The 27,098-nt window shown below is 49.6% G+C and overlaps 1 protein-coding gene across 1 annotated transcript in view; it reads right to left on the bottom strand.

The window, feature by feature from the left end:
• Window positions 1-3,591: 3,591 nt before the first annotated feature.
• Window positions 3,592-27,098, bottom strand: part of LOC132009591 (long-chain-fatty-acid--CoA ligase ACSBG2-like) — an 86,307-nt gene continuing 62,800 nt past the window's right edge. Inside the window, exons 2-14 of the mRNA XM_059387631.1 lie at window positions 26,600-26,700; window positions 22,788-23,017; window positions 19,054-19,142; window positions 17,952-18,072; window positions 15,666-15,749; window positions 13,058-13,207; window positions 10,592-10,768; window positions 8,617-8,798; window positions 8,241-8,474; window positions 6,656-6,873; window positions 5,360-5,499; window positions 4,948-5,194; window positions 3,592-3,694 (exon numbers count right to left, since the gene is read on the bottom strand). Coding sequence (XP_059243614.1) covers window positions 3,621-3,694; window positions 4,948-5,194; window positions 5,360-5,499; window positions 6,656-6,873; window positions 8,241-8,474; window positions 8,617-8,798; window positions 10,592-10,768; window positions 13,058-13,207; window positions 15,666-15,749; window positions 17,952-18,072; window positions 19,054-19,142; window positions 22,788-23,017; window positions 26,600-26,700 — 2,047 coding nt within the window. The 3' untranslated portion in view covers window positions 3,592-3,620. The remainder of the gene's footprint in view (window positions 3,695-4,947; window positions 5,195-5,359; window positions 5,500-6,655; window positions 6,874-8,240; window positions 8,475-8,616; window positions 8,799-10,591; window positions 10,769-13,057; window positions 13,208-15,665; window positions 15,750-17,951; window positions 18,073-19,053; window positions 19,143-22,787; window positions 23,018-26,599; window positions 26,701-27,098) is intronic.

Raw genomic sequence — 27,098 nt, 5'->3', positions numbered from 1 at the left:
TCATTACCAAGACGGCCCTTTCCCCCACTGAACCACTGGGGCACCTTCATCAAAAATTAGTTGGCCCTAAATTTGAGCTTTCATTTCTGCACTCTCTGCGGTATTGACCTTGAACCACACTGTCTTGGTCAGTAGCTTTACGGGAAGCTGTGAAGACGAAAGTCTTGCATCTTTGTCCGTTCATTAAAGGCAAGGATCTGGTAGACGGCCGGGCAGGAGGAGTAAGTCATTATGGGAGACACAAGGATTACAAGGACTCTGAACAGGCCGGCTCTTTAGGGCAGCACGGGACGGCTGACGGAGACGACGGAGTTCAAATTCTTAACCTCAGAGCATATTCAGAGAATCCATTCAGTGGAGGCTATCGGTGACTCCTTCACCTCTTCCAGCTGGAGGTTGCTGAGTTAGAACATGGTGTGAATTCACAGCCTTTCCAGATCTTTGCATGAAATTTAGTGCATTATTTGAGTTAACGGTACCCTGAGAGTGGAAATATTGAAATGGTGTTATTTGGGCGGAAGATTGTATGACTTTCAGGGCCTCGAAATTTTATTTATTTATTTATTTATTTGTATTTTAATTGATTTATTTTTCAAAATTTTATTTACATTCTGGTTGGTTCACATGTGGGGTAGTTTTGGTTTCAGGAGTAGTATTTATCACTAGATTAATCACTTGCATAGAATACCCAGCGCTCATCACAGCAAGCGCCCTCCTGGATACCCATCGCCCCGTTTGGCCCACTCCCAACCCACCTCCCCTCCCAACAACCCTCAGATTGTTCTCCGTGGTTAACAGTCTCTTATGGTTTGCCCTTCCCCACATGTTCATCTCTTCTGTTTCTTAAATTTCATATATGAATGAAATCAGATAGTATTTGTCTTTCTCTGACTGACTTATTTCACTCAGTATAATACACTGTAGCTCCAACCATGTCCTTTTTCTCTCTTTTTAAAAAGATTTTATTTATTCCATAGAGATCACAAGTAGGCAGAAAGGCAGGCAGAGAGAGAGAGACGGGGAAGCAGACTCCCTGCTGAGCGATTCCAGGACCCTGAAATCATGACCAAGCTGAAGACAGAGGCTTTAACCCACTGAGCCACCCAGGCGCCCCTCCAGCCATGTCCTTATAAATGATAAGATTTCATTCTTTTTGATGGCTGAGTAATACTCCATTATACACACATGCACGTGCACGCGCACACACACACACACACACCACACCTTCTTTTATCCATTCATCTGTCTATGGACATCTGGGCTTTTTCCATAATTTGACTATTGTGGACATTGCTACTATAAACATTGGGTTGCAGGTTCCCCTTTGAATCACTATGTTTGTGTCCTTTGGATAAATACCTAGTAGTAAAATTGCTAGGTCATAGGGTAGCTCTACTTTCAACTCTTTGAGGAACCTCCATACTACTTTCCAGAGTTGACTGTGCCAGGTTCCATTCCCATCAACAGTGTAAGAGGGTTCTTCCCCTTTCTCCCTATCCTTGCCAACATCCATCATTTCCTGACTTGTTAATTTTAGCCATTCTGACTGGTGTGAGGTGATATCTCATTGTGGTTTTGATTTGTAGTTCCCTGATGCTGAGTGATATTGAGCACTTTTTCATGTGTCTGTTGGCCCTTTGGATGTCTTCTTTGGAGAAATGTCTGTCATGTCCTCTGCCCATTTCTTGACTGGGTTATTTGATTTTGTGGCGGGTAGGCTCTGTGCTGTTGTCTCTAGAAAGTCTCATTCTGTGAGCGTCTTGCCCTGCACATGAACCAAAGTTCTGCCCAAATAAAGCTGCCGTCCCCCCGTGGTCACGCTCAGGCCCCCAATCCCTCTGACGTCACACAGCTTTCTCGGAAAGAATCCGACAGAAACCATGCTGTGTTCCTTATAGTGCACGTGTCAGGAGGTGACGAAGACGTTGACCACTGGGTCAAGTTGGCGTCTCTCAGGTTCCCCCACCTTAAATTGATCTTCCCTGCTTTTACAACTGATCACAATTTTGTCGGGAGGTATTATGAGATGACACCAATTATCTTCCCTAGCATCAAAGCTCCAGCCAGTGACCTCGGTGTACACTGACAGGTCCTGATTGTCTCCCTGTCCCTCCCATCATGATTGCCAAACAGAGACTTTCTCATCCCATCATTCCTTCTGTGTTATCGCGTCATTGTATGACAGTAATGACCACCAGTTATTCCGTGGGAAAACGGCCTCAGAAGGACGTGCGTCGACAGCATGAGCTGAAGCAAGAAGGCAAGCAGCACTGTGTTTGACTCAAGGGGGATTCGAATTCTTCGGCGTGTCCACAGATGACCATGGGTGTGTGCTTGGGGGCATTGATTTGGGGGTTACAAATAAATTTTAGTGAGCAGGCAAACTTGCAAATATAGACGCTGGAAAATAAAAAAGAAGACAGACTATATTTGCATATGAAAAAACCCCCCCTAAAAACCTACGAGGTTGCTAAGGAAGGTCATCAGATATGCCATTATCCTGCGTGCATTGCATTTGTGTTTTGTTTTGTTTGGCAAGGAGGTGGTCTTCATATGTTTCTCATCGATTTATAATTTTATATTTTAAAAAGAAAAGGGGCCCTGGACTACGTCTGAGTAACGGAATCTTACAAGACTGGAAATTTTCTTTCTCTTGTCCTTGTAGGCTGTCCCTCTCTAGGCTGGGAGGTGTCCCTTCCACCGATCTTTCGGGGACCAGCCCTGTGGATTTGCCGTATCAGGGTTGGTCTGCTTATATGTGACCTTTGGAAGAACAACAAACTTCTGTCTTAAGTTGCTTTATTTTGGGGCCTTAGGACAACAGCGAAACTCATCTGCAAAGACGGGGTTCATCAGGAACCATAGCTGTTAGCCAAGACTGAAGGGGCTTTGACGGTGATGGTTTACCCGTAACGAGGGGTTTCGGGCCTCAGACGCCCCATGCCATCTGCCTTCTCTGTGCCCCCTCACCTGGGAAGGTGTGAGTCTCCAATAGCTTCCTTGTCAGATGGGGTCTGTTTTTACAGATTCCCACGCCATCCAGACGCAGAAAGTTGAACTCACCTAGCCCATCAGAATTTGAAACCAGAACTGATTCCAGAGTCCGCACTTCTCAACAAAGGACAAAGAGTCTGAACCTGGGGCCACAAATCCGGACATGGGATGCTGAATTGCTTTATTATCAGAACTTGTTGGAAGGGCTTCCCAGTTGCTTCCAGGAAGATGAGTCAGTTTGGGGACTCACTTCTTCAAACTTGTGAAGGCTTTTCTTTCTGAGGCCTCCGTCAGTCCTCTGGGGAGAAAAGAAAAATCTGACTGGAACCATCTGATGGGCCAATGTGCCTCAATCCTTGGGTTCCTGGCAAGTAGCACTTTTCCCCACCAAAGTTTCTGACAAAGCTACAGTATAACATCTGGGCATTTTTCTGGAAGAAAAAGCATGAGTTGAGCCCCAACCTAGAATCCCCGCCAAGAAAATGCATGTTTGTGTGTGGGTTCCCAGCTCTGCTCACAGACCTGCCTGCACGCACGGGGACCACCCCTGTCGGACCCATTCGAGGCACAGCCCAGCAAAGCCTTTCTCACCGTCGGGACAGCCAAGAGCAGCTCCACCAGGGAAGTCAGTGGTAGAATTTCTCAATTTGCTTTTTGTACTTCTGGGTGATAAAATGCCTCCTAATCTTTGTCGTCGGACCTGTCGAGAAAGGTCAGAGGTGGGTATTAAATCAAAGTCCACGTGTCCCGTGTGTGGGCCGCAGGGTCCTGTGGCAGGGGCAGGCTGGGGCTGGCTCTGCCGTCAACTCCGTGCATGCCTCGCCTTCCCCATCCGCGTGGGGATGACAGAACCTGCCCCTTGGCTGGGGCTCTGGGGTGAGGACTATGGAAGCAGGGAGGCAGACAGCGTGCCAACCTCTGTGGCTCATGTGGCCTGTGCATCCCATGAAGGGGGCACACCAGCCCCTGATTTTACAGGTGAAGAAACGGGCTCAGAGAGGGCCAGTTGCTCTGAGCTGACCCAGAGTGTATACGGTAGTGGCAAGACTTGAATTCAGGCCCCGATCCATGCCCCAGGCTACTCCCAGGCTCTGGGTCATCATGGGGCTCAGGCTTCCCCAGCTGTGTCCTGAGCAGCCCCACAAGGACTGCATTTTCAAACTGGTTGGAAGAACCAAAGATCGGAGGGACAGTCACTTGGAGGAGACAGGATTTGAGCCCAAGTTGTTGGGGGCCATGTGCTTGCCTTCACCCTAACTCTGCAATCCACGTCATCATATTAGAGCTGAGTGCTGAGAGCAAGCCCCAGGAAGGATGCTGAGGGAAAGCAGGACCCCCAGCCACCCTGGCATGAGCCCTCCCCTCGAGGGGCAGACAGACTGAGATCAGTGAACACATAGGGTAATCCCAGACTATGACGTGGCATGGGGGCAAGATGGCAACAGTGTTGGAGTGGGGAGGGTGAGCTGTAGAGTTGCTCCATTGAGGGCAATGGTGAGTCATGTTAGGTCAGAGAAGGCTGCTTGAGGAAGTGGCCTTCAGTGTGCGACGTGGACAATGAGAAGGAACCGAAGAATTGAGTTGGGCGGGGGGACATTCCAGGCAGAGGGAGTAGCAGGTGCAAAGGCCTAAGGCAGAACTACACCTGGAGGATTGTGGGAACAGTGCGCAGGCCTGTGCGGTTGGGTCAGAGTAAGTGAAAAGGAGACGTCAGCAGGAGAATGGTCATGCACGGCCATAATGAGGCGTTTGGCTTTTATTCCAAGAGCAGGGCATGGGGGAGAAGGGACGTGTGTGTGTGTGTGTGGCGGGGGGAGCTATGCACCAATGAGCTGAAAGTGGACCCTCAGATGCCCAGTAAAGGACACATCTCCTCGGTTCCCATGTGGCCCTGGACACTAGCAAGGGACCAGCCTCCAAGCGCCAAGGCCACCTGCTCTCAGGGCTGCTCACCCAGCTCTCCATGTAGGACAGAAAAGTCCTTCTCCAGGATGGCCCACTTATGGATCCTCTGCGTGTTGGAAATGGCTTCCTGATTCACAGCATCTATGCCTCGCTGGATGGCCTTGTAGACCAGGGGGTCCTGCAGCTCCAGAATCTCAGAGACGGTGGACACGTGGCTTCCCAGGTTCCGGCAGAAGTGGATGGCCTCCAAGCTTAACTTGTCCAGTGGCTCTCCGTTCGTCCTGTCGACCTCACACTGGCGCAGGACACCCTCGTCACTATACCCAGTGACCACACACACTCCCTGGCCACACCCAAGGACCAGGAAGTGGGTCTTGAACCCACAGGGGTGTGCCCTCTGGACCCTGGGGCAGAGACTCCTCCCGCTCCCGCCCATGCAAGGACAGCAAACCCATGTTACCTTCAACGTCAGCAGGACGCTCAGAAACTTTGCTCTATCTCCCACTAACACGGCATTACTGACTATGGGAATCTTCTCTTTAACCAAGTTCTCGATGGGAATAGGGGCCACGTTCTCACCGCCAGCCATAATAAGGATTTCTGAAACAAAGCGTGGCTTGGTGAGGGTTTGACTGTGACAGTACAAAGGGCTTGCCCCCACTCCCACCCCCTCGAGGATCAGAGAAAGATATGGACACAGATGACCACTCACTTAGAAAACCCCAGAAGCAGAGAAGGACCCCTGCCCATGCCGGGACTCCCACCATGCCCTTCTCCAAGCCCCAGACCCAGCATCACTCTGGTCCTCCTCTTCCTGTCTCCTTGAAATTCCCATCAAAAATGCTCAAGTCCTGCGGACTTCACTTGGACAGCGCCCTGTGAATCTACTGCCTGTTTCTTGGGCCTCTGTACCCTTTCCAAGACCTCCGAAAAGTCTTGCTTGGAAGATAGCACAGTGCTTCTGGCCATGCCCTATCTCTGCCTCCTGATTTTCCTACCATTTGGCAACCCCAAAAGAACCTTTAAGAGAATTGTGTCACTTTCCCCCACCCGACCTCTCAAATTCTCTAAGAGCCCCTCTTCCTGCCCCAAATCTGTTCCTCTCTTTCGTCTAAGGATGCTGGCTGCCTTCCGCCCCACCCACCCAGACTCCCTGTGTCTTAGCCCATGATCTTTCAGCCATCCCTACTGAGGCGGGTAAGTGGTAATAATGTGATGGCGATGGACACCTGTGCTGGCATCTGCCAGGGACTCAGGCATTGAACACTGCTGTTTGTTTAGGGGACCCTTCTCTCCACCTCAAACGCTTGTGGTTTGGATGAGGACTGCCAGGATGGCATGGGACCAGGTTTGACCAGTCCGCACCTTCTAGTGTCTGCAGAGGTTCATCTCGAGGTGGGATCCAGTGAGAGCCAGATCTAAAACTGTGGCTATGCCTTGGTGGTTAGGGTGAGCCTAGACTTTGGCAGCTATCTTGTCACCAAATGGGAAAAGCCTCTCCAAAAATGGCCCCAAAGCACCAAGGACAGCTCTCAGAAAGGGAAGGACCAAGCAATTCCTTTGATGCTATTTTGGCACCTGGGTCCAGCCACGTCTGAAGTGAGACCTCTTGGACTACCCCATTTTTGAGCCGATAGTTCCTCTTTTTCACTTCAACCTATTTCAGAAGGCTTTTCTGTTGCTTGTCATGGAAATGATGCTAACCTAACCCTCCTACTGAATAGCTACTGCCCACGTCGAGCTCACTGCCAAGTACCTTTGATGCGGCCGGTGATGTAGAGGTAACCGTGGTTGTCTATGTGGCCCAGGTCCCCCGTGTGTAGCCAGCCTTCGTCATCGATGACCTCCATGGTCACATCTTCCATTTCCAGATAGCCCATGAAGACGTGCCGACCCCAGATGCAGATCTCCCCGATGCCGTCCTTGCTCTGCTGGTACAGCATGTTCTTACATCCAGCCATGATTTTGCCACAGCTGCTGGGGGGCAGGAGAGGGGAAACCAGGGCTCAGGGAGACAAGGTCACCCACGCCGGGCAGCCTGGGTCCACAGCCCGGGCTCCCTTGCGGGATCTGCTGCTTTCACCCTCTCCAGGACCCGGTGGGCATGAGGAGGTGTACCGATAGTTCCAAGAGAAGGAAATACAAATGGATTTGGAATGGATACAAAGAGGGTTTTTTCCCAACTTCACCCATAACGAAAGGAACATGCAGGAGAGTCATGTTGAGGTACCATTTTTTTTTACCAACTGCTTTAGCACTGTGGGCGGTATGCATGCAAAACTTTCGCTTCAGCGCTCTTTGTGGAGAAGAAGCCCTAAGTACCCACCAGTGAGGGGACCAGTTTGGTGAATGACAGTGCGTGCAAACAGGGGGACTCTCTGCAGCTGTTGAAGACGGGGCAGGTGCTTTGTAGAGGGAACATTCTCTACGAGATGGGCATCTCTGGCCAGCCAAATCCATTTGATTCCTGAGCTTGGATGATGTGAGTCAAGACCGATGGGAAGTTCATATTATGAACCTGGATAATGAAGGACCCTGAGCACCAGATGGCAAGTAATCATTGAGAGAGGCTGAGTATTGTGTCCATTTTAGCATGGAAAATGCTTTCGTTGGGGAGAAAAGCATAAATGTCCAGGCACTGCTCATACCAGTTTAGCGTAAAGACAATGGTGGGGTGGTCTGGCCTCTGGGAGGATATTAGGGTTTGAGTTGAGCCCCTCTCTCCCGTCACATGTTTTATGGCTAACTCCCAGTCCCTCAGAATGTTACTGGATCTGGGAACAGGGTCATTGCAGATGTCTTGAGTTCAGTTAAGATGAGGTCATACTGGAGTAGGGTGACCCCAAGTCCAGTCTGCCCGGTGTTGTCCTAGAAAGGGGAAGCCTGTATTTCAGACATGCTCGTGGGGAGAACCACTTGTTGATGAAGGCAGAGATCTGGGGGATGCGTCTAAAAGGCCAGGCTTGGAGCCTGGGGCCAGCTGAGCTTGGGAGAAAGCTAGCAAGGGTCCATGGACACGTTTGAGATGGAGCATGGCAGAGATGGTCTTTGGAGGTGAACCTAGGTTAGATGAGCCTGCGGGGCGGGGGGCATCTGGAGGCAAAACTCACAGGTGATAATTAGGGAGACCCTAGAACATTCAAAGAGCCCTTGTCCATGGGCTCTTGAACACATGGGGGCTTCCCTTGCGAAGATTTAGGGCTTGGAAGCCGGAGAATAGGCATCATCCTGGAGACGCAGGTCAGGGTTCACCTTAGCAGCGTGGCTTGCCCACCCTCCCCCCTTTAACTCTAGTACCCCATGTTGTTGGAGCACTGGGGGTCTTCCCAGGAGGCTGGTACCTGTGAATCTTGTAGTTATTCTGACTGAACATGCTGTGGGGTCCTGTGCTCTCCGTCATACCGTATATCTCATTTATAGGCAAGTCCAGGCTTAGGAAGAACTGAGAGGTCTGTTGGTCGAGAGGCGCAGCCCCGCTGATGGAAAAGTGGCAGTTATCAAGGCCAAGGTCACTCCTGACTTTGCTGAACACCAGTGCCTTCGCCATGCGGTAGCTCCCGGGAGTGTCATGTACCCTGTGAATAAGAATGTCAATGCCCTTTGCGTGGCTCAGCAGCCATGGAGCTGAACAGGGGTCGGTGGGCACCAGCTGGAGAAGGCTGAGCTCCCTTCCCCAGGGCCCTCTCCCTGCCTGGCTCCGCTGGACCCTCCACCTACCCCAACATCCTTTTTGTATTGACCTTTAAGCCAATAACTCTTCCCCATGAGAACACCTTCTTCCTCAAGCTTGAGAATTTGACGCTATTTTCTTTGATCATCTCCTGCATCTTCTCCCAAATTCGGGGCACCCCCAGGAAGATGGTGGGCTTTACCTCCTTCAGGGTGCCGATCAGGGTACCCTGCAAGAGACCAAGCTGGGTTAACCACACCTGCCCCCTGCCTGGAACCCAGATGTCCCATCTCTCCCCAGCCCGTTAGCTCAGCCCTGAAGAAGCTTCTCTTGGCTGATTGGACCAGGGCGAGCACCCACCCCAGGGAGCCAACCCACTGGCAGGCTGGGGGCCAGTCAGTGTTCCCTCTCTGGGTGAAGCCTAGGGATTTGGTGGAGAGCACGGACTGGTGACAAAGGCCGACCCAAGGAGGCAGTGGACTGTTGCACAGCTGTTACAAAGGATGTAAGATTTGTTCCCAGATAGATCTGTGGGTTCTTGCAATCCCTTTCAAAATCCGGGCAGACTTTTCCACAGACTGACAAGCCCATCTCGACATTTATGTGGAAATGCAGAGAACCTAGACCGACCAAAGCGGTTTTGGAAGAGAAGATCAAAGTGGGAAGAATTACTACCCGATTTTGCAATTTATTCTGCAGTAGGCTGACCGGCCGTCCTGGTTTGCTCAGAACCCAAGGAGCTCCTGAAAGATGGGATTCTCAGTCATCAAACCAGGAATGTCCCAGCAGACCAGGGCAAGGTGGGCACTGTGCCAGAATGCCAGAAACGTCCAGTTGGTGCGGTTTGGCTGTAAGGCTGGACATACGGGTTCAACGGGACAGAATAGAAAATTCAAACACAAGTCTCTACATTTATGAGCCCTTCGCAGTCCGTGAGGGTGCCCGTGCGACTCAGCGGAGGGGAGGCTAGTCCTGTCCTGAAAAGTAGAAGCAAGCGCTCCGTTCAGCGTCTTTTCCCCCACGCAAAAGCGAACTCAGGACAGAGCACAGACCCAAGTGTGAGCGCGAAAACTGCAGGGTCCGTGGGGAGCGCCACAGAGACCCCCACGGCCCTGGGGCAGGCCAGGGTCCCGCGCACATGGCACCACACTCACAAAAGAAGAGAGAAGACTTCATCGGAGTTAAGAATGAAAAGACACGCCCCCGGGAGAGGGCGCTGGCGGACCAATAAGCTGGTCCAACGCCACTGTAGGAAGAGACGCGGCCACATTTTGAAGTGAGCAAAAGGTTGGCACAGACGCTTTTCTCCCAAAGAAGGTCGATAACCGGTCACCAAGCCTGTTAGGAGGCGCTCGTCACTTGCTCGGCACGAGGGCTGCCACCCTCCACCCACTTGCCACTCTGAAAACAGTCTGGCAGTTTCTTAAAACATTAAGATACCTTTATTACCCGCTGGGTGCCGGGTTAGTTGTTTGGAAACTGGATAGTTTTCAGAGAGGATAAGGATATGGGCAGATGGGAACTTCTCAGGTCCTGAAGGTGCGTGGGTGCACATGACGTAGTCAGCCAGAGAAGAAAGTATTTATCGAGTGGCTACAATGCCCCAGACACTGGGCACTGGGGTGGGAAGGGGGTGAAGAGGGGCCAAGGGGATACTGAAGCAGGAAAAAAAAATGACAAAAAGAGATGTGGGTAAGGGCCTTGAGATGGGTTTGGTTTGGGGAGCTTTTTGTTGCTGGGAATACTGACCATAAAAACAAACAAAAAAAAAACACACAGAAAAACCCCCATACACATTCTGCTTTCAAAACAAGTCACATCTTCGTTTTGGATTGTTCAGTGTACAACCCACACAACCATATGTGGCTGCCTTGATTTGGGGTAAAGATAAAAACTGAAAGAATGTGGTTGACTGTTTCCATTGTGCCCAAATGGAATGTAAGATGAGGAGAGAGAAGGAACCCCCTGGATCCAGGGGCTTGGAAACCCAGCCACCAACCCCGGGCTGCCCTCAAGCCTTACTTTGAGAGCGTCTGGTTGAGCAAAGTAGGTGAAAGCCCCGATCTTCATGGGTAACCACATATCCATCATTTGAGCTGCAATGTGGCTCAGGGGAAGGTAACTGACCACCACCTCCTGCTTTTCTGCGGCACAAGACAGGCCACTGTTCTTTGCCACGGCACCTGCCGTCCACGTGATCTGGAACACAAGTCGGGCTTACGATGCAGGGGGGCTCCCCCTGGCCTCAGTGGAGGGCCATTTAAATGTGATTACTTAACAAACACTTACAGCACCTCAGCTGTGTGCTGGGCCCTGCTCTCACGCTTTCCAAACATGAAATCATCCCAAGCTGGGTCAGTAACTACAATCCTTTATACTTTACAGGTGGAAAAACAGAAGCCCAGAGTGGTTAACGAACTTGCCCGAGGCCAGGAGGAGCTGTAAAAGGTAGTGGGCAGCTTTGGATGTTGAACCGACCCCCGTTGGATCCAACAACAGAGCCTAGCATTGGAATGTCTGTATGGAAAGTCAGAAATCTTAACAGATCCAGTAAGTCGCCCAGGATCCAATCCTGGCTCCATTGTTTGCTAGCTTAGCAACCGCGGGCTCTTTGCTCACCTGTAAAATGGGCACAGGGGCTCCTTGTGTCCCGCAAACCAAAAGGCCACCCATAATCCCATCACACAGATACCCCACAGTTAACATATGCTTGTTTCTCCTTTTCCAAAATGTGCCTCGATGTGTCGTTTTTGCAGATGTATAATTTTGAAGTCTGTTTTTCTCACTGGTGTCATCCTTTCGGGTGAACAGTTACCTTGTTAATCCTGCCACACAGGCCTCCACACCATTCCTCCCACACATGAGTCAGGGCCCTGCCTCAGGGCCTTTGCACTGGCTATTTTCTCTGCTCAGAATGATCTTCCTCCAGCTTGCCCCACAACTGAGTCTTTCTCACACTTGCCATTTTTGCTTGAATGCTGTACCTCCTCAGAGGGGCCGTGTCATGCCTCGCAGACTGAAGTTGCCGTCGTCTAAGTCACTAGGTGCCATCACACACCACAACGGTTCATGACACCTTACCTCCTGGTAAGGGGTTTAGCGAGAGGTTAAAGGGTGCCTAGCTCAGCGTGGTGACAAGTGCCCTGGGAACTCGAGCAACTTTGAACTGTTGATGTGTGTGGAAAGAACTGGGATCACTTACTCTGGGAGGCAGCTCGGAGAGGCAGAAGCCATTCTTGTCTCCATCTTACAGATGGGGAAACAGAGGCCCAGATAAGGGGAGGAACTTGTCCCAGGTCACACAGCTGGCAGGTGGCAGGGCTGGGATTCGGAGCCAGGCTGCCTCGCTCCAGGGCGACTCTTGATCGCGGCTCAGGTCGTGATCTCAGGGTAGTGAGACTGAGTCCCAAGTTGGGGTCCACGGTCAGCGGGGAGCCTGCCGGAGATCCGCTCTCCCTCTGCCCCAACCCCCTACTCTCTCTCTCAAATCAACACGTCATTTAAGAAAAAATGTGTGCTGTGTAGCCAGCCTGCGTGGGTTCAAGCTGCGCCACGGTGCGCTCTGTGTGAGCCGGGCCAAGTTACAGAACCTCTCTGGACTTCAGTTTTCCCACCTGTAAGAAGAACCTGGCAGAATTGGGAGGGTCGCCGTGAGGATTTACCAAGCGTAAAGCTCTCAGAACAGGGCCTGGCATGTAGTAAGCGCGACTGTCTCTCCTGCTCTTTTTTTTTTTTTTTAAGCAGTTTATTAAGGTGAAACTGACAGTGTCTGACACCCCCCATTTGTCTCCACCAGCGAAACCATCAGCAGCCTCAACATAGGCTGCCATGGGGTCACCCCTCTGTCATGCCTCCCTCTGCCACCCAAGCAGCCCCAGGTCTGCTTTCTGTTCCTACGGCTACGTTTGTGTTTCTTAGGGTTTTGTATAAATGGGATCCTTTAGGACCTGTTCGCCTTATTCTCCTGTACCAGTGTTCTGAGCTACTATCACCTGTGGGCTCCGTCCAGACATGCGTGTGTCTGTCCTAGACACGTAGCCCTTCTTAAGTAAACAAAACATCAACTTCTGCTTTACTTCCAAGAAGCACAGAGTGTATCTCCTGCTCTTCTACCTGCTTATTTTACTGTCGAACACTGTTCTACGCTCTCTAGGAATATATCCACTCATTTCATTTTCAAAACAGCCCGGGAAGCAGGGGCTGTCATTATCATACCCAGTTTAGAGCTGCGCAGACAAAGGCTTGGAGATGTTAGGTGTCTGGCCCAAGATCACCAGGCAGGATTTGAACACGGGTCTGCTCTAAAGCCCCTGAACTCCTCTGCACTCTGCTGCCCTCTTGGAAGTGTTTCGCTGGCTAGGGAGCCCCAGGGGGCCAGACCCCTGAATGCTACCCTGCCCCCAGTGGGGTGAGAACAGAAAGAGCCAGAGGGCCACTGGCGTGGGTGCTGTCACCATAGGCACTGGGTTCATCGCCATTGGCACTTACGTTGTCATGGCTAAGCATCACTCCCTTGGGATTGCCTGAGGTCCCAGAAGTGTAGATGATCACAGCGCACTGATTAGCCCTCTGGCTTTCCATGATCTGGTCCAGCTGGGAATCGGGGATGTCGTTGCCCAGGTCCATGAAATCATTCCACTGTGCAAAAGAGACAGGCAGAGAATGGGGACTCGGGATGTGCAGGGGACCCTTGACACACCAGGGGTCCCCTTCCCCTGTCAGGTCTGGTGCCATCAGTTTCTCTAAAACATGATTCCCAGTGAGAGGGAGGACTCAGGGTCACCAGTCATGGCGCCTCTTACAAAAGCCCTAAGATGTTTGCTTCTCCTCCTTCACTTCGTGGTAGGCTGCTGGGTCTGCTCCTGTGAGCGCAGCTGGTCCAGTCACAGTGAAGGTCAGGGCTTTTGCTGGAAGTGGTGGGACTGGAATGAGTCATCCGGGCATGCATGAGTCAAGATGTAGCCCCAGGAGCTGCCTAAGATCACACAGCAAGTAAACAGGAACTAGCAGTCTAAACCAATACAGTCACACTCTGTTCTTACTGACCTTCCAGAATGATGCCTCGGAAGGAACTGTTGGGTTGTATGGACTGAGTATCACAAAGGACCTGCAAAAATTCTACCACTGAGCCCCCCACCCACCAGGCTCTGGAGGATGGCAATGCCCCGAATTCAAGATGGCAGGCGTGTAGCACCTTCCAGAAGCAGAACCAGGGGGATGCCAGCCCCTTGACATCAGGTCATGTCCAAGGGCATCTCTGCTTGGTTCAGCTGGGAGGGAGTTGCTGGCATCCAGCGGGTGGAGGTGGGGGGCCCCGCTTGGCATCCTGCGCAGGACGGCCCCGTGACAAAGAGTTACCCGCCCCAAACGTTTGTAGCAACGAGACTGAGAAATCCCAGAGTAAGTGGTATGGCTAGCAAGAGTTTTTTTGAAGTACCCAGACCTCAGGTATTGTTGCTCCGATGGTCACTTTAAACCTCAAAAGGCTATGATTCTGGTCAGTTTTCCTCCTTATTCATTCACCATCCCTGCTCTTAGGATTCGAGTGTTTTCTGGAAGGTCTGAGCGCTGGCAAGGTTTAGGTTGGGCAGAGAAGATCGTGGGCATCTTCTGTCCCCCCCGTGTGGGGGCAAACCTAATAAACGCTGTGATGTTGCGGGACTTCTGATTTGAGTCGTGGGCTTGAGGATCTCATCTCGTGGATATTAACAGGAGCTTGTCCTTGGGCCTCACGAGCCTCCTGGCCTGGCTTCCGTGAGATAACCCAGTGTATCCTCACACACAGAACCCGTGCTCTGGCTAAAGCGTGTCTCTGTTGCTTGTACCAGCATGTTTCCCGACTAAAACACGCTAAGGCAGGGGCATCCGGTCGCTCCGTCGGTTAAGTGTCTGCCTTTGGGTCAAGTTATGGTCCCAGGATCCTGGGATCAAGTCCTGAATTGGGCTCCCTGCTCAGCGGGGAGCCTGCCACTCCCCCTGCTTGTGTGCTCTCTCTCTCTCTCTCTCTCAAGTAAATAAATAAAAAATCTTTGAAAAATAAAACATAAAACACTGTGAGGCAGAGTGCCTTTTCAAAAAATAACTGTGATGACATTTATGGTTTCACACGCTCTTTGGTGGCCTTGCCCTCCCTCAGTAAGAGGTGGTCTAGGTCCCCACCCCAAATCCCCAATGCTCAGCAGACCTTGTGGTCGGCCGTGATGGGCACAGTATGTTGGAAGTGATGGTGTGTGGCTTCCAAGAGTAGGATGTTAAAGGCAAGACATCTTCCACCTGGCCTTCTCTCTCTCTCTCTCTCTTTCGATGTTTCTGTAGAGTTCTGAGCCAGGAGTAAGTCCAGAGATCCCTAGGGCACCATGCCGGAGAGGCCACAAAGAGAGAGAGAGGGAGGCCCAGGAGCCCCAGGTGTAGGGTCCAGACCAGAGTGAGGACTGGGGACTTAGTTAGCCTCCAGTGCAAAAATTGAAGGAGATGCAAACAACAAAATAAAACAAAAGGACAACAAACCTTTGGCAATCAAGAGAAATTGTATTTTAATGCAATATATTTTAAGTCACTAACCATCAAAAAATCCATAATGAATGAAATAATAAAACATTTTTTTTGAAATATCAAAAATTAAAGTGAAGACAAGCTCCACAAGGGCTGTTGGTCCAAGCCGTGGCAGAAATGCTTGGCCCCATATTCGTATTTATACATATTAAGTGATGGTTCATGGTTTCAGTGACACTATTATTGATGGCTTGGCACATATTAAAGCCGCAAGTCAAGTTTTAACAAATTCTGGTTGGGATATAAAGTAAATATTTAAACCTAATGCTGTGGGTTTTCACACACCCTGCTTTTCAGTGACATCGTATTTTTTCAGTTGCCTTAATGTTCTGAAAAAAGAAGTAAGAATAAAATGATTGTTGTTGTCTTAAGCCACCAATTTTGGGGGAAGACTTGTTGCACAGCAATAAATAACCAGAACAGACATCTTCCCATCAATCAGACCCTTCACACCAGGAAGAAAGAGGAAATCCCTAAAGGCCCCATCTACCCGCTTTGCGGGGCTACCTTCCCCTTGGCTCAGCAGGCCCCGCCCCACACTTACAGAGTATAGGTTATTACTGCTCCCCTTCATGGGTGGCTTGTACTGCACAATCACCTTCAGGGGCTCCATCCTGCTCTGCGGAATCTGAAAGAAAGTTCCACGTGGGCCTCATGGCCCTGGGAGAGACTGAGGGTGGATGCCTTTCCTAAGCAATGGCCCACAGTGACCCCAGCCTCTTTAATCTCCCCTGCCCAGCCTGTATGACACAGCTCTTTGTCCCAACTGGCAGGACACAGCCTGATTTTAGGACGGGGTTCTTTGTGCTCAGTATCAGTAGCTTCCAACACTTAAAGACTGATGAAGACGAGAGCCTCTTGAGTCCTGCTCCCCTCACAGAGTCATGGTTGTTGGTTTATGAGCCCGCCCCTTGCACTATATGCCCATGATCCAGCTACCCTCCTAGCTGGAGCGAGGCAACAGAAATCCTCTGTGCAGGTCACTGGAACCTGGGAAAGCTCAGGACTTTCTACTTATACCGAGGGCTTTCAGGTTCAGTAGACCATGCCTTTGGGATTTGTACCCTGTTGAAGGGGTGTGGCTCCACAGCTTGTCTAGCCAATCCAATGATGAAGTCACTTCCAGCATATGGTGTGGTAATTATAAATATGACCAAGTCTCCAGCATAGGTTGAGAGAAGAGGACAGAAGCTCTGTGAACAGTGGGACAGGAGGTTTTCAGAGAGAGAGGGAGCCAACATCCAGAAAACTTGGAACAGGAAATGGCCAGGGAGGTTTGAGGACTATGTGAAGTCTCAGATGGCTAGGGCGAGGATAGAGGGAGAGGATTGGGGTTGAGGCAGGGAAGGATGGTGAGGGCCATGTCAGGGACACCTTGAAGGCAGTGGTGAGGAGTCTGGAGTTTATTCTAAGGAGGGAGGGAGTCAGTGAAGAGTTGAAAGGCTATAAACCTGTGGGTGTTGCCTAGAACAAGGGACTTCCAAGCAGAACTGAATATCCAGTTTGGGAGGAGCATGTCAGAAGCCTGGCTTTGAATCTTGCATACAAAGAGTATGCAGTATTTTCTAATGGTAGAAAAACCCAAATTGTAAGCCGGTATTGGCAGAAAGGACCCAGTTTTCACCCACCACCCATCCCACAGTTTGTTCTGCTATGAACAGAACAAATAGGGAATGATAGGAGTATTGGAGATTGTAGAGGCATGACTTAAGAAAACAATTTCAGAAAGCTCAAGGCTGAAGGGAGAAGTCTGTTCCCACTGCACCAGGTCAGGAATTAGGCATCCAAGGAGGCTTGGGGGCAGAGTGTTCTAGTTCACTGAATGTAGCTGGATTTCGTGAGTCTGGAAAGTCTACCCTAACTTCAGAGATGTTAAAATGTGGGAAAACATGACCAGCGATGATTGGAGGATGCCAATGACAGCAAGACACATCTCAGCTCCAGAGATATCAACAAGCAGAGAAGTGTGTAACTCAACAAATATGATATTGATGCAACAGCCACAGGGCCCTTGGGCTGAGTGGTGAATCTGGTCACCAGCCCTCACCCCCTGAAAGACTCCTCTCCCCATGGGATCCTCCTGCCAAAAGCTGGGTCAGGAAATTGCAGCTCATTCAAACACTAGTAATTGAAAACCTTTCTACAACATCCACACGAAAGTACTACAAGAAGAAAAAGGGAGCACGAGGGGAGCCAACTTCTATACGTAAAGAAAAGTCACCACAAAGCAAAGGAAAATTGCCACTCAACATTCCAACATAGGATCTAAAACATAACAAAGTAAATACAGCTGGAAAGGAAGAACACAAAGCAGAGCTACAAGCACTGAGGGGAGAGAGAGCCATACCAGAAAGAGGTGAAACAGGAAGTGGTAGAACTTAGTGAAGAAATGGAAGAAAAAGCAACATTTCAGGAATTATGACAGTTATTTAAAAAATGACAATTACAAGGGGGTGTAAGCCTCAAAATGCTTCCATTTCTAAAAGAAAACAGTGGGCTGTATATAAAGTAATACATAAACACATTTTTTAAAAATAGAAGCTTACAGGCTAGGCAGGGAGCCTACTTAAAAAAATAAAACAAATAAAGGGGATTTAAAAAAATAGAATCTCAGTAGGAAATGAAGTTAATACAAGTTGGAAGTTAGATCCCTGCCACTCTACCCGGTTCCCCCTAGTTATACGTGGAGGGCACTTACTGAACCCAAGAATGGGGTCAGCCCCACCATCCAGCCTATCATTAACAGCCACCTGGGACCAACAGGGCAGGTAGTCAGAGCCCTGCAAGCCCCCTGGGTGAATGGTGGGTGGTGTTTGAATTTGGGCTTTACCGAAAGGATTTTCCTTAACTGTAGGTCGTTCTCAACCAGCAGAATGTCCACTTTGGCATGACTAATGACGTACTGACAAGCCTCCGCAGAATTGGTGGCATAAATACCAACACAAAGACCCCTGGGAAGAGAAAACACATGTGCGTGTGCTCATCTTAACATGGGAATGTTCTGGAAGGTGGAGGGGGGCACTCTAGAGACAAGTTCTGAGTTTGCAGCCTTGGTACCAGCTTCCCTCCCTCCACAACTTCACCGTGATGAAATGAAGCCGCAAAATAAGGGTGATTTGGAAAGCAGCAAGTCCTGTAATGTCGTCGTGGTGGCCGATCACGGAACCCTCACAGCATCCCATTTTAAAGATGCGGAAACTAAGCCTTAGGGCAGAGAAGTCAGTTGTTCAGGGTCCCAAGGCAACCGAACCTAGAGGTAGGGTTTGGACGCCCCCCCCTCAGGTACCTGTTCCCTTCATCTGACTGCCTTTTGTTCTTGCCTTTAACCATTCTGTTTTTCAAATTTGCATTTCCCTGATGGCTTCAAGCTCTTGTAGGCTACTTCCCTTTGTGAGCGTTCTGTTCAAGTCTTTCCTTATTTAAAATCTTTCTGTTGGGGCGCCTGGGTGGCTCAGTGGGTTAAAGCCTCTGCCTTTGGCTCAGGTCATGATCTCAGGGTCCTGGGATTGAGCCCCACATCGGGCTCTCTGCTCAGCAGGGAGCCTGCTGCCCCCTTCCTCTCTGCCTTCCTCTCTGCCTGTCTCTCTGCCTACGCGTGATCTCTGTCTGTCAAATAAATAAAATCTAAAAAAAACAAAATCTTTCTTCTTTAAGATTTTTAAAATAATCTATACACCCAGCGTGGGGGGGCTCCAACTCATGACCCTGAGATCAAGAGTCACATGCATTGTCTTTTTATGACTCATTATAAAAGCACCGTATATATGGGAGATGCTAGTCCTTCGTCAGGTCAGTCGGTCGGTGTGTCTGTCTTGCCTCCTAACCTGGGCTTGCCCCTGAAATCCCCGATCACGTCTCCGAGCCAGCCCCGGGCTGCCAGCCCAGAGTCGCAGCTCGCCCACAGTCGGAGTCAACCCAGCCCACAGTCTTACCCTGCTAAGATGGCACCGAGGGAAGCGATGAACCACTCGATGGAGTTAAACCCCAGGATGCCAACTCCGTGGAACCGCTGCAGGCCGAGCTGGGAAGGCGAAAACAGACAGACAGAAAGCAGAAACACAAAGACGTCTTGTTTCTGGGTGGGATCTGCTCACTGGGATGTGGGAAAGCAGATTCCAAAGCCCATGAGGTCACACTGGGAAAAGGCAGCGTTGAACCTAAAATCTGGGGTGTGATATTTTTGTGACCGTTAGGAGGCCGCTTTGCCTCCCTCTGCATAAGGCACCATTTATTTATTCTTGTTTGTATGTATTTTATTTTTTTATTGTGGTCAACTGGACAAAGCAATTTTGAGTGTGCAACTCAGCGGCATGAAGCTCACTCATACTGTTGTACAATTGTCACCACCTTCTGTCTCCAGAACTTTCTATCTTCCCAAACAGAGACTCTGTTCCTGGGAAGCATGGGCTCCCCAGCCCCTGCCCCAGCCCTGGCTCTCACCATCTCCTCTCTGTCACTGTGGACAGGACTCCTCTGGGGCCCTCCTGGGAGTGGGGGCCTGCGGGATGTGTCCTTCTGGGTCTGGGTCCTCTCACTGAGCCCTGTGTCCTCAGGGTCCCACCACATGGTGGCGGGGGTCAGAATGTCCTTCCATTGTTAGACTGAATAATAATTTGTTGTGCAGGTGGGCCACACTAGATTGTCTCCATTCATCTACCAAAGGACTCTTGGTTGCCTCCACGTTCTGACTGCTGGTTATCACGGTGCTGTGAACGTGGTGCAAAAGTATCTGTCTGAGTCCTTGCTTTGAATCCTCGAGGAATTGTTGGGTCACATGGTAATTCCGTGTTTTATCTTTTGAGGAACCACCACACTGCCTTCCATAAGGGCTGCACCATTCTACATTCCCTCCAGCAATGCACAAGTCTTCTGGTTTCTCCATGTCCTCATTGCTATTTTGTCCTTTTTTCCAAGATAATGGCTGTCTTAATAGGTGTGAATTTATTTTTGTTTGTAATAACAGAAGCACTCCAAGAGTGATAGCCTGAAGTGGTGGCAAATTACACTTTTAAAGGTGTAGCCTTGGGGCACCTGGGTGGCCCAGTCAGTCAAGCATCTGCCTTTGGCCAAGGTCATGATCCCAGGGTCCTGGGATTGAGTACTTCTCCCTCTCCTCTGCCTGCCGCTCCCCCTACTTCTGCGTGCTCTCTCTCTCTCTCTGTCAAATAAATAAATCTTTCAAAATAAATAAAGGTGTATCCTTCATCTGAATGTACTTGAGAATGAACCAGAAGGTGATCATGAAGGTAATCCTCCTTGGGGCAGGCCCAGGTTTTGCCACACCCCAGATTTTAGGCTCAATGCTGGCTTTTCCTAACGTGACTCCATGGAGTTTTGGGAACGTCTAACTTTGTTTGCTCTTTTAGTCACACAGGGCAAAGCTGGCAATGACCTGTTCTTGAGGAAAATGTAAGCCTTTCGAAGATATCTGCCTGCCAGTGCTTCGGAGCATAATGAGTATTTCTGCTTAGTAACAAACTGGCTGTCTCCTCTGCAGGTAAACAGTCTCTAGTAATATGCAGATAAACTGATTTAGTACTGCTTAGATCCCCGAGGATTGGGAGAGTAGGGATCTTTGAGTCTCCAGACCTAAGGACATAGCCAAAGAAGATCATCTCTCAGGAGAGGCGAACCGTCACAGCCCCGTGGTGGGGCAGCCAAGCAGAGACTCCTTCCTAAAAGACTGTTCTCATCATTGCGTGAAGACACGTGGGTGTCAGAGGGGAAGGGAGAGAGGAACTCAGGTCTGGGTCAAAATGTGACAGCATTTCCTATAAATCAAAGCCACCAGGCATTCCCTTTTATAATAGGAGCTACCCATCGTATCCTTATCTGTTGCTGCCTAACATATCACCACAAACTTAGCAGCTTAAAGCAACACATGTTTTATTATTGCAGTTTCCACAGGCCAGGAGTCTGGGGACAGCTTCACTGGGTCCTGTGCTTAGGCTCTCCAGAAGCTGCAGTTAAGGTATCTGCAGGGACTGTGGTTGCCTCTGAAACGTGAGAATCTTCTCCTACAGTTACTGACTGTTTGCTCTATTTATTTCTATGTAGTTAAATGACTGAGGTCCCTGTTTTCTTCCCAGCTATCAACTGGGGTCTGCTTTCCCAGAAGTGATCTGTTATCCCCTGCCACATAGCCCTGTCCACAACATGGCAATGTGCTTCCTCAAAGCCAGCAGAAGAATCTTTTAATGGTTTTCCTGATTAGGTCAGGCCCACCAGAGCCCTTGCTGTTTTGATGTACTCAATGTCAGCTGATCAGGGAGCTTAATTCCATCGGCAAAATCTCTTCACCTTTGCCAGCACAGGAGGAAAATCCCATCATAGTCACAAGTCCTGCCTGTACTCAAGGGGAAGAGTCTGTCCATACAGTGTGATTATACCAGGAGTTGGGAATCTTGAGGGGGTCATTGTAGAATTCTGCCTAACATGCCTATCAAAGTAGCCAATATGCACATTTTTTATAATATGATGTTGGCAAGAATAATAGGTAAGCAGAGTCTCTCACACACTCTGAGTGGGCCGATAGAAGCACTTTCTCGGTAAGAATTCATTGTACAAAGAAGGTTTTCTGTGCCTCCATGTATGGTAGCAAAGTCTGGAAATACCGTCACTACCCACCAGTATGCCAGTATTGTTACATACATATTCGTAGTTGCTGAAAAGAGTATGGATTTGTTTTTAGTGAATCAACACGAAAGGAACTCAGAGCGTGGCAGGCGGCTTCCAAGATGGCGCTCGCGGATTCTCACCTCCCGGGGTTTGTGTTCCTGTATAATTCCCTCCCCACATTGTGTCCAGGCTGGTCTGTGTAACCGGTAGAATACGGAAGAAGGGATAGTATGCCACTGAGATTAAGTCATGGAAGCTATGGGAAGCTAGGATTCCCATTTTGTTCACACTTCCTTTTGGATCACTCATTCTGGAGGAGCTGGCTGTCGTAGTCTGAAGACACTCAGCCCAATGGAGAAGGACAGGGAACAAGGAATAAGGTCTTGACCTCTTGCCAATCGCCAGCCATGTAAGTGAGCTTTCAAGTGGACCCTCTGGCCCTAGTCAAACCTTCAGATGGACAGCTTGACCACAGCCTCCTGAGACACCATGAAACTAAATTTGGGGGTAATTTGTTATGCAGCAATAGCTAACTAATACATAGAGATTTAAAAAAAGCAAGATGTGGGGCGCCTGGGTGGCTCAGTCAGTTAGGCATTGAACTTTGGCTCAGATCATGATCTCTGGGTCCTGGGATCAAGCCCTGAGTTGAGCTCTGTGCTCAGTGGGGAATCTGCTTGTCCCTCTTCCCCTCTGCCTGCTTGTGTTCTCTCTCTCTCTCTCTCTCAAGTAAATAGGTAAAATCTTTATTTTTTTTAAGCAAAAAAATAGGAAGATGAAGAATGATGGGTAGAGTAGGCCACCATCTATGTAAAAATTTGCTTGTAGAGAAATTTTATAATATACATACACATAGTTTATTCCCCAAAAGGATTTACAAAAAACTGGCAAGGCTGGCTGCCTCCGTAAGAGAGGGGTCAGAATTAAAGGGAAAATTCTCACCAGTGAACCTTCATATCTTGTGGTGCCTCGTGCATTTTATACCATATGTTTGTGTATGTAGAATGAATGATCAACTAAGTGATGAATGAATGAATAACTCATTTACCTTGATCAAGGCTCTTGCAGCCTTCCGACAAGCCGCATAGTACTGGTTGAAATTCAGGACTTCCCACTGCTCACCGTTCTTTGTTGCAAGGGCTGGATATGCCCCAAATCGTTTGACTGACTCCCGAAAAAAATCAGGGATGGTTACTGGGGTCTCATGGCCTAGCCCATGTTTCGATAGCCTCAGGATGACTTCTCCATCTCGATGAATGGTCCACAGCCCAGGAGTAACTGCAAACAGCCACCAGGGTTGGTGGCAAATGTTTTTATTAATTTAATAGCTTTGGGGGAGGAGTTTCCTTTCTGAGCTTGAAGGGCTGAGTGTTGAATTAATCCCGCTCCCCGGGTGAAGTCACATGACCAACGCCAGCCAACCCATGCACGCTTCCTCTTTCCTACTTTTCCTTGCCACCCCCCAACAAATTACTGTGAAAAATTTCACACCTACAAGAAGCCTGAATGGTCTGTAGAGCCAACATCCTTTTACCACGTGGTTTCCACAACTGCTGGCATTTGCTGCGTTTGCTTTATCCTATCTCGGTCCCACCATCTCTCTCCATCCGTCCATCACTCTGTCCATGTCAGTGCTGCAGCTACCCATCCAGTTCCCCCTTAAGCACTTCAGCATGTGAATCATTAGCTCGAGTTCCATATTATTTATAGGGGTTTTTTTTTTTTAAGGTAAAATGCACGCGTGGCAGACTACATGCTTTGGTCAGTGGAATGTGAGACGTGGCCGTTGTGTCTCTCTCCCAGGCGGAAGGTTTAAGAGCAGGTGTGTGACCCACCATACCCCATTCTCCTCACAAAAATGGTGCGAGCACATGTCAGGGAGGAACCCTAGTGCCAGATACACATAATGCAGGCAAGAAATAAGCCCGTGTTGTGTTGAGCTGTTGAGGTTTGGTTTTGGGTTTTAAAGCAACATCACCCAGACCACTGGATTCCACCAACTTATATGGACCAGGCAAAGAGGCTGGCTCAAAGCCAGTTTGTTTTCCGTCCTCACTCACCTCCTTTCAGGAGTGAAATGGTTGACCCCTAGAGAGGAGAAGAGGGTTTCCTGTGGAGAGAGTTGGTGAGTAGTGTGTTGCTCATCGCCCCCCAACCGTGGGCCAAGTGAGAGAAGATTCTGGAAACCCTCTTGGAGAAATGGGTGTGTGACTCTTGACTTTGAAGCTTATCCACTGGAGGGCTGGTAGCTGGAAATGGCCGAGTAGACAGCGGGGTTGGGAGAGCACCACACGTCTACCTGCTGGGGGACACTGATTTTTCCCCTTGACTGACATGGACCTCATGGAGAGGCTTTTGGCTGGAAGCCAGTAGAAAGAATTCCACGTCACCTGGAGATCCATGTTGAGAGACAGACCGTGAGGAAAGTCACCAGTGGGCGCTGAGCAAAGAACATGAACTATGTATTAAGTCGGCTAGGGCCGCCGTGACCAAGTTCTCCAGACTGAGTGGCTGACACAACAGAAATCTGTTCTCTCAGTTCTGGAGATGATGAGTATGAGATCAAGGTGTGTGCACAGTTAGCCCTTTGGAGGCCCTGGTGGAGAACCTGTTCCATGTCTCTCTCCTCCTTCCTGGCGATGTGCTGGCCATCTTTGGAGTTCCTTGGCTTCCAGAAGCTTCATCCCAGTCTCTGCCCTCAGCTTCACGTGGCGATCCCCCTGTGTGCCTGTGTCCAACTTGCCCCTTTTCACACAGACACCGTCATTGGGTTAGGACCCACGCGCACGACCTCGTTTTATCTAATGACACGTGCAGTGACCCCTCTTTCCAAATAAGTCACATCCCGAGGTGCTGAGTGTTGGGATGTCTCTTTGTTCATGTGACTATTCTAGCACAATGCAAGACACTTACAAATAACATTTATTTCCCATAGTTGCAGGGGCCAGGAAGTCAGAGACCAAGGCTCTGGCGGGTTTAGTTTCTAGTGAGAACCTGCTTTCTGGCTGATAGCGGCTTCTCACTGCGTCCTCCCTTGGCAGAAGGGATGAGGGAGCTCCCTGGGGCCTTCTTTATCAGGACACTGATCCAGTTCACGTGGACCTGGTGGCCTGATCCCTTCTGATCGGCCCCACCTTCTAATGTAATCGCCTTGGGGTTAAGTTGCAATGTGGGAGTTTTGGAGGGACACAAGTATTTAGACCACGGCAGGGGTATATAGTTCAACCCATGGCAGCCAACATCAAGGCGAGGCTAGTTCAGAAGTGCCCCCGGCCCCGCCCCCAAGGAGAGTTAGCAGCAGGAGGCATGACAGCTTACTGTGGGCAACTGTTGGTGGTGTTGGTGGTGTTGGTACTGTTGGTGGGGGGGGGGGGGGGGCATGGTGGAGGGGATGAAAAAACAGCTCATCGGGCCTCCCCACCTCCACTGCTCCAGGCATCCAGCCTGAGGCCTGGGGGAAGGGAGAAGCTTTAAATGGGACAGAAATGTGGGGGTGTGTCACCTGGACCCTGGTTAAGGATATTTTATTGGCTGTATTGGGTTGAATGATGCTCCCCCAGAATTCATGTACAGAATCTCAGAATGTGACCTTATTTGGAAATAGGGCCTTGGCAGCTGGAATCCGTTGAGGACCCCGAGATGAGATTCTGGAAGTAGGGTTGGCCCTAAATCCAATGACTGGTGTCCTTAGCGAAAGAGGAGAGGACACAGAGAGACCCAGAGAGGAGCATCGTGTAATGACAGAGGCAGAGATAGCCATGATGACTTTGTAAACCAAGGATCACCAAGGATTGCCAAGGGCCACCAGGAGCCTGGAGACCAGGGAACCGACTGTCCATAACAGCCTCCAGGAAAAGCCAACCCAGCCGATCGCTTGATCTCAGACTTGCAGCCTCTAGAGCCCTCACAGAAGGCAGTTTCTCTTGCTTCCACCACCCAGCCTGGGCCCTGGGAATCTGACAGTGACTGGAATGACATTCTGAAGATCGCGGTCACTTGAGAATGGTTATAAAAGCTGTCGTTCCTGCCAACATTTTAGGCACTCGGAAGAGGGCAGCTGTGAAAGACAATGGGCTCACTCTGTCTCGTGATGTTCCCTGAGCTTTGTTCCGCCGGCAAAGTGGTTACTGCATACAGAGGAAAATCATTATCGCATACCTGCCCTATGTAGTTATCATAAAACATATAAAATATAAATGGTAATACAGAGTAGCATTTAATTACATTATACCTGTACTCTATGATATGTATTGTCTGTATTATATAAATAATATTACATCTGCATTATATGTATGTGAGTACATCTGCGTTATAGTATTACATTTGGCCCATATTACATCTGGACTCTGTCCCTCTCTCTTTCTCTTTCTATATATAGAATTGCATCTGTACTTTATATATATACACACACACAATGATACCCACTATATGTCCTGTCATATTCATATCTATACTATATATATTATTACATTGTATACACACACGCACACATATAATTACATCCGCACTATATATAATGGTTGCTGGGTGCCTTACCCACACGCTGTCCCAACAGGGAGGTATTGTGATCAGCGTCCCGTGGTACAAACAATACAAATGAGGTTTCCAAAGAGCGGCCCCACCCCCTGTCCGTGGAGCTCTGCTCAGACAGCAGCTGGCCTGGACGGCCTGTGCTCCCTGTCAGATGTAGGTAGGAGTGGCCTGTGCCTCCACCCCAGGTGAGACACAACAGCCAAAGCCAGGGACCCAGGCAAGGAACAAGTGTGCCCTGACTCTCTAAGGTGGGGTTGCTCCTTTATGGAAAGGCTTGGCTGAGTCTGTGCCCGGTCCCTTTCCTATATGCACTCAAGCACAACATACCTTTGTTTTTACTCATGTCTCCTTCAGGGTCCTTAATCTCTACTTCCTGAGTCTTGGGGTTTTCGGCCTTTCCAGGTCCGGAGACACCATGCTTCACAGCACTGCAAGACACAAGGCAAGGAACTTAGCAGGGCCGGCAAAGGGGCTGCAGGTCTGAGGCCAGCTTCCATCCACTGCTTAGAATCCTGGGATCGATTAGTCATGCTAGTCCCAGGCCTAGGAGGGGAGGCGGGGGGGGGGTCCATGTGACAGATTGTAGAATGTCCAGAGGGCATTCAGTCTGTGAGTTTCCAGAAGTCTCTTAAACGGTGGGGGCATAACAACCAAGTCCATATGTGGTCCTGTGGGTGAGGAAACATTCTGAACTCTAGCAAGGGAAAGAAACCCATGGGAGAGTTCGGTTCTGCTTAGTTGCCTTAAGGATAGTATGACATGAAAACCCAAAGGACATAAAGGAAAAACAGAAAATCTTGCTACGTTAAGAAGTTTTTAATTTCCA

This window comes from Mustela nigripes, chromosome 2, assembly GCF_022355385.1.
Source record: "Mustela nigripes isolate SB6536 chromosome 2, MUSNIG.SB6536, whole genome shotgun sequence".
Taxonomy (NCBI): Eukaryota; Metazoa; Chordata; class Mammalia; order Carnivora; family Mustelidae; genus Mustela; species Mustela nigripes.
Note: the sequence above shows the minus strand (reverse complement) of the source record. Positions and strands in the feature narration are given on the sequence as shown.